At 63.4% G+C, this 10,691-nt stretch overlaps 1 protein-coding gene and 1 long non-coding RNA gene across 3 annotated transcripts; both read right to left on the reverse strand.

Moving 5' to 3' along the window:
* Positions 1-3,008, reverse strand: LOC141935483 (uncharacterized). The gene is made up of 2 exons (XR_012626559.1): positions 2,075-3,008; positions 1-1,855 (listed from the first exon to the last, which is right to left on the reverse strand). It is a non-coding gene; the product is annotated as an uncharacterized LOC141935483 (long non-coding RNA).
* A 708-nt stretch (positions 3,009-3,716) lies between these two features.
* On the reverse strand, positions 3,717-8,806 carry IL12RB1 (interleukin 12 receptor subunit beta 1). 2 transcript variants are annotated; one of them, XM_074851756.1, is made up of 16 exons: positions 8,545-8,806; positions 8,085-8,199; positions 7,791-7,960; positions 7,567-7,718; positions 7,025-7,061; positions 6,741-6,851; positions 6,575-6,657; positions 6,277-6,502; positions 6,017-6,172; positions 5,836-5,937; positions 5,584-5,730; positions 5,357-5,500; positions 5,119-5,215; positions 4,967-5,048; positions 4,469-4,863; positions 3,717-4,318 (listed from the first exon to the last, which is right to left on the reverse strand). In XM_074851756.1, the coding sequence occupies exons 1-16, from the start codon at positions 8,804-8,806 to the stop codon at positions 4,225-4,227; spliced, it is 2,373 nt and encodes a 790-aa protein (XP_074707857.1). In that variant the 3' UTR covers positions 3,717-4,224. The 2 variants fall into 2 exon arrangements, with proteins under 2 accessions (XP_074707857.1, XP_074707856.1); XM_074851755.1 differs by having other exon boundaries at positions 6,017-6,187.
* Between the last annotated feature and the right edge of the window lie 1,885 nt (positions 8,807-10,691).

Below are 10,691 nucleotides of genomic sequence, written 5' to 3' on the forward strand. Positions count from 1 at the left end.
TCTCAGTGTCCTTGTTTTATGATTTCTTTTATTATTATTATAAAGTTTCGGTTGAAAAAAAAAAATATTCAATAGCTGTGGCTTTGACCCACCAGGCTGCTGCCAAAGCCTGGAAAGCTTCAGCTGTGCCAGAGGCTGAGCTGCCCCGGGGCTGCTGGCCCTGAGAGCAGCCATCTGAAAACATTAAAACTGCAGAAAGAAAATATTTCCTGCCATCGCCCGGGCGTTTCTCACGTGGCAGAGGGAGAAGATGGTTTCTAACCGCTTCTCCCAGCTCGCATGCTGGGGCACGCAGCATCCCGGTGGGATTTTACATCCAGTGCAGCCCCGCAGGGGATGGGGCAGCTCCGAGCCGCTCTCAGTGGAGAAAAAAACGTTAAATATTCAGTTTTGCTGCTGCTTCAAGTCATTTTCCATTCTCGGGTTTGGAAATAACTCTCGCCCTGGTGAAGCTGTTGCAGCAGGCGAGCTCAGCCTGACGTGAGCAGGAAAGAGCCGGGGGTGCTGGGCGGCCACGGGCCCTGTTTGCAAAGTAAAACTGCAGTTGTTGTTGTTGTTGTGATACTGTACGGTTGCGAAACGCCGGCACTGAAATACCCGTGACTTTCAAAACAAGCTGAGCCCAGCTGTGGCCGGCGTCCCTCTGTCCAGCTGTGGCCGTCTGTCCAGCTGTGGCCCCTGCAGCCCCTTTCCCACTGCATGGGCATAGCTGGGATGCCTGTGCCAGCAATGCCTGGGGGGTTTTTTGGGGGGGAAAGAAGCCCAAAAGCTTTTCCCAGGGAGGAAAAGCAAAAATTCCTCACTTGCAGAGGTTTTTTTACCCCGAAGATCTGTTGTTTGCAGTGCCAGCGGGGGTGGTGGATGAGCCATCTGCCCCTGGGTAAGATGCAGCCCTTGAATTCTGCTTAAAGACTAATAAAAAAAAAAATCCTAGGGATCAGTTTGTTTGCTTAGAGATTAAGTCAAAGCAGCTCCTGAATGGTCACCTAATCCCCCCGGGAGCGGGTGGCATTGTGTAGGTGGTGGCAGCGGTGGCTTTTTGCCCGGCAAATAATCCACCTCCCCGCCACGGCTCGTGGTCAGGCTGGGCTCGAGAACCTCGCTGGCGTTGGCTTTTCTCTGGGCTGGGGCTCAGGGAGGGAGAAAGGGTGCTGGGGGAGGGAGAAAGGGTGCTGGGTGCAAGGAAAGGGCTGGGGGGGGGACAGACGGACAAGGGGCTGCAAGAAGGGCAGACGAGGGAAGGGCTTGTAGGGTCGCAGCCTTCGCTGCCGCCCAGTCTGAAACCAGGCTGGTGCTCCCCAAGGCTGGGAAACAGGTTAAACTCCTCAATCTGGGAGCAAAATCCCAGCCCAGACCCTGTGGGATGGGCCTCGCCTTCCCCAGGGCCTCAGAGGACCCCCCAGGAGCTGATGTTTGTGGGGCCGTAGCAAACCCCTCCAGTTATTTCATGGTTTTCCTCTGGTGCCAGCCTGAGCTTGCCCCCCCCCAAAATCAGGGACCCCAAAGCGAACCCCCAGGCTCCCAACATCTTCCCGCAGCTCCACCGGCTGCACCAGGATGCGGCGCTGAATTTTTCCGCTGAGCAGGAGCAGCGGAGGCGGCGCGGGCTCAATCCACCCCTGCGTGGCCCCGGTGCCATTTTGGGGACACATCGCTGGGACCCTGTGGGAATAGGGAGGGAAGAGGGGGAGGTTTTTCCCCCTTCAGGACAGGGATGCTCAGCCCTGGCAAACGGCACCTTCACCCCCGGCGTTCGGGCAGCGCTGGCGCCGGCGGGTGTAAACAGCCGTACAGAAATAGTCGGCATATCAGGCAATATCAAACGGCATCACAGGACATAATCAGATGTTCTCCTCTAAAAATAAAAGGCAGCGTGGTCTTAAATTAGCAGCTTGTAAAGGTGTCGGGGTATGGGTGTGCAAATGTCTGGGGCTGCCCTGGGAAGACCCCAAAGTCAGAGGGACCCCACGGCTCGGGGGTCAATGCCGATCCGGCCGCGCTCCCGCCATCCCCCTGCGCTGGGCCGAGCGTTTTTCCCCCCCCGCCGCCATTGCGATGGCATTTTGCTGCTTACCCCTGAGCTGTCCTAGAAGGAGTCCCCCCGGTCAGTGTAACGAGTTGTCTGTTCTCAGGCTGCGGCTCTCACCGGGCGTCACCGATGCCCTGAGGCGCGTCCGGGTCCCGCGCGGGGTCGGGTGCGGCCGGAGGAGCGGGAAGGTCACGTCCTGGCTGCAGAAACCGGCCCGGCGGCCGTCCCCAGGTCGCTGCGCTCAGAGCGGCTCCGGGAGACTCATTTGGAAAAGAGTCCTGTGAAATTTAAACTAATTAGAAAGTCCTGAGCTGCTCGCTCGCACTAATTGGCACGGCCGGATTAATTAGTTTTCCCCGGCACGTTGCCCGTGGGCTCTGTGTTCCCAGCAGAGCACCAGCCAACTCGGGACACGTGTGGAAAAGGATGCGTGGGGCTGTTGGTGGGGACAACGGGACTGTCCTCGAAGTCATCGGGGGGGGACACGAGTGGCATCGCAGGTGGGATGGATCCCGGGAGGGTGACCCCGCGGGGGCGATGGGGGGGTCTCCCGTCCCCCCTCTCTCCCCAGAGTGTTTTTTAATGTATCACTAAGGACTGACTGTCCCGGCACGAACTTGTTCCGTGAACAGGAATGATTAACCGGCCGCGGCGCTGGCCCCGCGCCGGGCAGTGTGTTTACCAGCGCCGCCCAACCGTGCCGAGCCGTGACCCCAGCGCCGCTTCCTCCGCCGCTCCGGCCCCAAAAACGGGCTGTAAACAGGGGCCGGGGCTGAAACCCGAGTGCGCGCTCGCGCCCCGCTGGTAACCGAATACTTCCTCCACACGTGGCTGGCCCAGTGTGCTCCGGCGAGCCCAGCATTGCCCAAATCCCAATAAAATCCCTAAATCTGATCTCTCTGGCTGGGTTTCTGGGGCCGGGAGGATGCCAGATCCCCGGCCTCCAGCCGATCCGCAGGGATTTGGGGTGCTGGGGAGGCAGGGGGGAGGCTGTCTGCCACGCAGGGGCCTGCGGGGTGATGCGTGGCGGGGAGGGAAGGATGGATTTGTTCTGCTGGGAGGTGGGGAAGCACCGCGGGGACGCGGGGCTGGTGCCACCTCGTGGCTTCGCCGGCAGCGGAGACGCCCTGGATGTGCGGTGCCGGACACGGGTGGGCACGGTGGCCGTTGGGCACGGCGGTGGGGGGGGGGGTCCAGCATCCAGCCAGGCAGCCGGGACCCCCCGCCATGGGAATGACGCCATCGCCGCCATCCCCATCCCCGGCGCACTGGGAAGAGCCATAAATCCCGACCCACCCCCGGCTGGTGGAGGTCACGCCGGGGAGGGGGACAAGGGGACACGGGCCGAAACGCAGCCACGTGCTCCCCAGGGCGTTATCTCCGGTCGGCATCCGCGCGGTTTCCGCCCGCGCGTGCCGGTGCTGCGAGTGTATTTTTGGTGAAATCCCTCGCAAAACACAACTGGGGCTAAAAGCAGCAGCGAGGAGGCCGAGCCGTACGCCGGCAACTGTAGCAGAGGCACCGCGGCTGTGCTGGCGCTGCCTTTCCCTGGACTTCCCCGTGCTACTAACCCCATTTTTTTTTTCCTTTTTATTTTTCGCACTCTCAGCAAGTAAACGCTGACTCCTCTGGCCCCTGTGCGCAGGGCAGACGAAACCACAAACCGCTCTTCATCTTCAGCAGCATCTCCAGTTCTGCCCCAGATAAGGCCCGAGGCGGTGGCACGGCCCCATGTGGGGGTGCTGGGGGGGGGGGACTCTGCCTGCCCTGGGTCACCCCCAGTCCAGGCCTCGCTGCCTGGCTGCGTCCTCCGCAGCGCCAGGGATTGCCCTCGGCTCTAAATCCTTGCTGCTGTCTGCCCACATCAGGCAGGGGAAGCCATCTCAGCCCTGCTGCTTCGTGCATTTATTTTAATTTTTTTAAATTTTTTTAAATTTTTGCATTTCTGTATTTTTGCACTTTTTTATTTTTTGCGTATTTTTAAATTTTGGCGCTTTTTAAATTTTTTTCATATTTTTTTATTTGTTGCCAGTAGCCAGTGTTTGGGGCTGGGGCTGTTTGTGCCCCCATCCCGCCGGGGCGATGCCAGCAGGAGGGCAGGAGGCAGCCGGCCGGGGTGAAGCGCTGCCTCTCCCCCTGATCTGGCCAAGGAAACACCCTCAGCCCCAGCCAGACTCTGCCACCACCTTCCCTTGTTATTTATCACCCACGAAAAGTTGAGGCTGGGAAGTGCGTGGCCCAATCCTGGCCCCGTGCAACGCTGCATCTGGAGGCATCTCCTTCTGTCTCCTGGAAACCAGAAAACCCCCTGAAAGTGCTGATGTGGCCATGGACCCATGGGTGGGTGCTCAGCATCCCGCGTGGGTGCTCAGCATCCCATGGGACCCCCTGCCTTGTCCATCCCCGCTGCCCCAGCCTGGTGATGGCTACAGCACCAACTTCTCCGGCGATGGGTCCCATCCTTCCTCATCCCTGATGATGACAGGTTTGTCGGAGATGAGCAGGGGAATGGGGACCAGCGGCTGGCACAGCCCCTGCCGTCCCCCCTCTTTGTCTTCCTCTTTTTCCTCCTCCTTCTCCTCCTCCTCCTCCTCGCCAGGCAGTGGAAATCCCACCGGGCTCAGCACGTCCTGCCTGCGGTAGGTGAACGGCAGCTCCTTCTCGCAGCCCGGCGGGCACATCACCACCGGTTCTTTGGCCACGGGGCCGGGCTGCGGCGTGCCGGGCCATGTGCCAGCCTCGGTCATCTCCTTGCTGGGATTCGGCTCCAGCAGCAGCAGCTCAGCCAGGCTGAACCTCTCTGAGGGCTCCAGGAATCCTGGCCAGGGCTGGCCCTGAGGGTCAGATGTGTTTGGGGTGGGAGCATCCCATGGCACGGCCATGAGCAGGACCCTGCTGGGGTGCAGGATCTGGCCCCTCCTGCACTTTGCATCTCACCTGGGTCATTTCGCCGGTGGAGAACTGGATGGCTTTGCTGCCCACGGGCCTGGGCAGGGGTGGGAAGAGGAGGCGGCGAGCCCTGGGGAAGGGGGTGCCTGGTGAGGGGGTGGGTAATGAAGGGGAGGTGAGGGGGAAGGTGCCATTGTCACCTCTTTTTGCTCATCTGGTAGATGGCGGCCACAGCAGGGAGAGCGAGCGAGATGCCCAAGTACTTCAGGTTGGATTTCCACGCTGCTCCCTGGGGACCTGGGGACAGGCACAGCTGGGTGGTGGCATTTCTGCCCCCAGAACCCCGCGTGGGACACGGGAGCCGTTTCAGGGTGAGGGTGAGCACCCCACGGAGAGCACCCCACAGGAACTGGGGAGGGGACAGTCTCCAGCCATTACCCAGCGCCTTGGTCTGGAAATGCCACGAAGTGCCACAGGTCCCCCTGCTCTCTGCTGTCACCTCCCAAATGCCCACCCTGTAGGCTGTGCCAGGCCGTAGGTTCTGGAGGGTGTAGTGCGATGCCGCAGCATCCACTTCAGCGTCTGGGCAAACGATAACGAGCAGGCGGTAGCCTGGCAGTTGCCCTCCTCCTGCCCCATGGGGATGGGGGGGGGGGGCCACTCACAAGTCATGTTGTCCCCCTCGGCCACGTGGCAGATGAGATACTTGCTCAGCACCCCTGGACAGGCGGCACGGGGGGACGGGCTCCACCAGAGGACAACGGCAGCATCCCCGACGCTGGCGTTGGTGTGGATGGGCACGGCCAGCGAGGCTGCATGTGTTGGTGATGGGGCGCAAAAAAAATGGGGGAGCGTTTCAGGAGCCCCCTCTTTTTGTGGATAAAGTGGGCACGGATGCTCTGTGTTCCCACACGTACCGTTGCTGGCGTAGTGGTGCCGCAGGGCGAAGGTGGACCAGCCCCGCGCCGGGGCCCAGCCGTGCACGGCGAGGCGGTAACACGCCGGCGCTTCCAGTGCTCCTGGGGAAGGAACCGGGGATGCTGGTTAAACCCCTGCCAGGATCCGGGGACAGGCGGGGGGCTCGGGGCGCTCCCTTGCCTCTCTCCACATGGATGCTCTTGGCAGGGAAATCACGTCGGATGCAAATGCCCCGTTTCGGGGCTCCTGGCAGCGGCTGCTGCTCGAAGCAGTAAACAAAGCCAGGGCTCGGTGCTTCCCACCGCGCCGTCACGGTGCCACCGGCCACGCTGACGTCTTTGAAGCCAAAATCTGGGATGAAACAGGGGGTGCGAGGGATGGCTGGGAAAATAACTCCCTCGAGGCTGCCTGGGAGCTCGGGCCTTCCATGGGGCAGGTACCTGCGCGCTGCTCTGCTGGCACACGGAGCTGCTGTGCCGGCCCCGTCCCGGCGGTGTTGGCCGCCGTCAGCAGGATTTCGTACTCAGCCCCAGAAAGGGTGAGGTTGTGCCCTGTCACCTCCCTCCCCAGCACCACCGTGTCCTCCTCGGCCGGCTCGGCACAGCGGCACGCTGGCATGTGGGCGCGCAGCATGTAGGTGACGTCCCCTTGCTCCTCGGGGGCTCGCTGCGGGAGGGAGAGGGGGATGAAATGGGGGGAACACACACACCCAGGAGGGTCCCGGGGATGCCGCCGTACCTGCCAGCCCAGCCTCAGCACCCGCTGCCCGTCTCGCCCCAGTTTTCCCAGGTGGTAGCTCAGCGCCGGGCTCACCAGGATTTCTGCAAGAGGAACGAGCCCGGCTGGGCTGTCAGTGTTTTTGGGAGCCATTAGGATCCCACCTGCCTCCTCTCCTCTTCCTCACCCTCGGGAACGAAGATGGAGCTGCTCCAGTCGCTCCAGTAGCTGCTCCAGTGGGGGGGCTTGTGCCGGAGCTGGACCTCGAAGGCGCCGTGTCCCCCCAGGGCACAGGTCACTAGAGGAGGGTGGCAGGGTCAGGCGAGAGGTGACTCCCCCTTTTTCCCCAGCTTTTTGGCCATCACAGGGTGCTGGGGGGCCAGGGGGGAGCACAGGGCAGAGCCCCCTGCAGGGACCTGGGGGCACCCCTGGGAGATGTTTGTCCCCCACGTCCCCGCAGGCTAAACCGACCTGAGTCATCCTCATCTGTCACCGTCTCGCACATCACCTGCAGAGACAATCAGGAACGGAGGCACCCGCCCAGTAAAACCAGTTTGTTACTGGGACATGAAAGAAGATGCTGCCCTGTGTCCCCTGAACATCCCAGGGGCTGGGACAACCAAACGGGGTGCAGGGGATGTGGTGGCCAGGAGGGTCCCCTCGGCCCTGGGACCCCTCGGCAGCAATCGAGAGGGGTGGGGTGTCCCTGGCTGCGGGGGTTTCGCTGGGGACAAGCATCTGGATTTCATCCGTCATCATCATTAGTATAATCCGGGGTTTTGCCTGTGTAATCCCTGCAAATCGTGGCCTGATCCTGTTACGGACGGCAGCGGGATCCTGTGGGCGGGAGGACGGGGCAGAGCCGATAACGCCAGAAACCAGGTGGGACATGGATGGGTTTGGGGGGGACAGTGGCGTCGTCGAGCCCCCACACTCCCCGGGCTGCCTGGGCTGCCACGATGCTACTGACTGTCCCATCGGTCACCGCCAGCCCAGAAAAATGACATTTTTACCTGCGTCCAGCCGTGGTTGCCCGTCCTCCGGAAGCGAGCCTCCCGCTGCGGTGGCTGGCCCCCACGGTGGCACGGTAGCCATGGCATCTGCAGCTGCAGCCGGCCACCGCTCTTGGTGAAGGGCATCCCAGCAGGGGGTGGATCCGGCTTGACTGTAAAGATGGGGTGGTCTCGGGGTTACCGGCACCAATGCTGGTGCCCAGCCCGGCCCCGCCGGCGCTTACCGGCCTCGTTGAGGTAGAGCGTGAGGTTGGCGGTCCTGTGGACGTGGTCCCCCCATCGTGCCTCCACCCAGGCCGTGGTGTTGGTGAGGACGTAGACGTGGTGATGCTTCAGGGTGTACGTGGTCCTGGCGCCCGCCTCGAACCGCCGGCACAGCCGGGGTGTCGTGTAGCTGCGGGGGGAGCGGGCACGAGGTCGGATCCGGATGGGGCGACGCTCGCCCTCCGGGTGGGTTTGGGATGCAGCAGGCACACGTCCCCCTGTGCCCCCGCGTGTCCCCGTGTGTCCCGACTCACCAGAGCGTCAGGAGGTAGGAGGTGTTGCCAGGGGGGCCGCGGGGTGGCCAGGAGCAGAGGAACCAGCGGGACCCGCAGTGTTTCCAGCACGAGAGGCCGGGCGCCGCGGCGGTGCCTGCGGGAGAGGGCAGCGGCTGGGGGGTTCCCGCACCCCAAACCCCAGCATGTCGGGCGAGGCCGGCACGTGGCGGAGCAGCGGCGGAGCTGGAGTCACCATGTTGCTCAGCCGGGGGATTGGAGCAGCTGCACTGGTGATTCTCACCCAAAAAAACACCATTTCCCCCCTCCCTGGCTAGATGCCGCTCGCCGGCGGGGATTCACCCAATTTTTCTCTGTCCCTGTGGTTTCAGGCGAGCGTCTCCATCGCGGCGACAGCTCCCCGGGCCTTATCGCCCCCAAATCGTTCATTGAAAGTTTTCTGAAGTTATCTCTCATCTCCCGGCGCCGCAGGAGCACTTACCACCCCGCGCCAGCGCCGCCAGCGCCGCCAGCAGCCACCCCACCACCATCAGCCACCCGGGATGTCCCACGCCGGATCCGTGACTCCGCTGCCCTTCCTGGCTGCCCAATCCCCCAGCACCCAGTGGGTGCCCCCCCTCCCCAGCTCGGCGGCAGCCCCGGCGCTTGGCGCAGCTCCCCGCACCCGGTGTTTCCTCTTCTGCTAAAAATTTGCCGAAGGGCGGACGGTCCCAGGCAGGGCAGAGCATGCGGCGTGATTGCATGCCTCACTTTTGGTAAAAACAAAAGAGAAAGCAACCAAAATATCCCCCTTTTTGTGCCGGTGCGCCTGGTGGGACTCGGCCAAACCCTGCCCCGGCTGCGCCGCGTGCTCGGGCCCGACGAGAAGCGCAAGGTAAGCAAAAGCGGTGTCTTGGGGTTTTTGGGGTTTGGGGCTTTTTTTCTTTTTTTTTTTTTTTCGCAAACATCACAGTGTGTTTTTGAGCCCATAGCCGGGTGAATCTCAAGCGGCTGCTCCAAGGTTTGAGGGGGGGGGTGTGGGGGGTGTACACACGCGTGTGAGCGCGGCCGTCCCCAAAACCGGGCTCCTTGTGCCCACCCCCGGCACGACTTGTCCCCCGACGGCGGCGAACAAAGCCCCAGTGAGGCGGGAGAGCGCGGTGGCACCGGGACACGCCGGCAGCCGCGTGATGTGGTGGGGGGGTGACCCCGGGATGGCGGAGCCGGGTGGCACCCAGGGCCGTGCACAGAGTCCCCTTGTTCCCGCAGAAAGTGTCCCCTTGTGTGGCTTTTCCTCAGGGCCAGAGGGCAGCGGTGGCGGCAGCGTCCCTGTGCCAGGACGGTGCTGCCGGGACCCCTCCATCCCGCTGCTGTGGGCATGGCCGGGGTCGGGGCACTGAGGGTCCCCTGGCACCTCCTGCCTCCCTGTGTGCCCCCTCCTGCCCGCCCGGGTCAGGGTACACACCAAGTTGTGCTGGGCCAGGCCAAACTGGGCCATGCTGGGCTCCCACAGCAGAACTGGGCTGGACTGGGCTGTGCCATGCTGTGCTAAACCAAGCCAGGCCATGCTGGACCGTGCCACGCCAGGCTGGGCCGTGCCGTGCCATGCTGGGCTGTACTGGGCAGTGCTGGGCTGTGCCAGGCTATGTGGACTGGGTTGTGCCGGGCTGTGCCGTGCCAGCTGTGGGACAGACCCGGGCTGGATCACAGTGAACTGGGGGGGCTGTTCCCACCCTGTGTCCTGCCGTGCCAGCCCCAGGCCGTGCTGTGCTGGGCTGTACCGAGCCAGGCAGACTGTGCCTATCCTGGGCTGTCCCGTTCTGTGCTGTGCCAGCCCCATGTCGTGCCATCCTGTGCTTGTGCCATGCTGTGCCGTGCCACGCTGTGCTGTGCCGTGCCAGACCCTGCAATGCTGGGCTGTGCCGAGCCAGGCAGATCGTGCCAGCCCTGCGCCAGCCCCGTGCCATGCCGTGCTGTGCCAGCCCCGTGCTGTGCCGTGCCGTGCCAGACCCTGCCATGCTGGGCTGTTCCAAGACAGGCAGATCGTGCCATCCCCATGACATGCTGTGTCGTGCCAGCTCCATGCCATGCCATGCCGTGCTGTGCCAGACTCTGCCTCGCAGGGCTATTTCGAGCCAGGCAGATTGTGCCAGCCCCATGCCAGCTCCGTGCCATGCCATGCCGTGCCATGCCATGCCATGCTGAGCCAGCCCCGTGCCAGCCCCATGCCGTGCCATGCCGTGCTGTGCCAGCCCCATGCCAGCCCCATGCTGTGCCGTGCCGTGCTGTGCCAGCTCCGTGCCGTGCCGTGCCAGACCCTGCCACGCAGGGCTATTTCGAGCCAGGTAGATTGTGCCAGCCCCATGCCAGCTCCATGCCGTGCCATGCCGTGCTGTGCCAGCCCCATGCCAGCCCCATGCTGTGCCGTGCCGTGTCAGCCCCTGCCGTGCTGGGCTGTTCCAAGCCAGGCAGCCTGTGCCATCCCCGTGCCATGCCGTGCCGTGCTATGCCATGCCATGCCGTGCCAGCCCCGTGCCAGCCCCGTGCCGTGCCGTGCCAGCCCCGGGCTCGGTGCTGATGCGCGTCCGGTGACGCGGCGGGGCCGCTGGGCGGCGCACCGGGCGCACCGGGCGGCGGCGGCGGGGCGGA

Source organism: Strix uralensis, chromosome 27 (assembly GCF_047716275.1).
Source record: "Strix uralensis isolate ZFMK-TIS-50842 chromosome 27, bStrUra1, whole genome shotgun sequence".
Lineage (NCBI taxonomy): Eukaryota > Metazoa > Chordata > Aves > Strigiformes > Strigidae > Strix > Strix uralensis.

Bases quoted from the DNA above. Each gene is read 5' to 3' on its own strand.
- IL12RB1 (XM_074851755.1), bottom strand. From the start codon at position 8,806: ATGCAATCACGCCGCATGCTCTGCCCTGCCTGGGACCGTCCGCCCTTC. The intron at 6,188-6,276 runs GTACCTGCCCCA...GTTTCATCCCAG, and splicing joins GCCAGCAGAGCAGCGCGCAG to ATTTTGGCTTCAAAGACGTC. The intron at 4,319-4,468 runs GTTGGTGCTGTA...TCTGGTTTCCAG, and splicing joins TGGGACCCATCGCCGGAGAA to GAGACAGAAGGAGATGCCTC.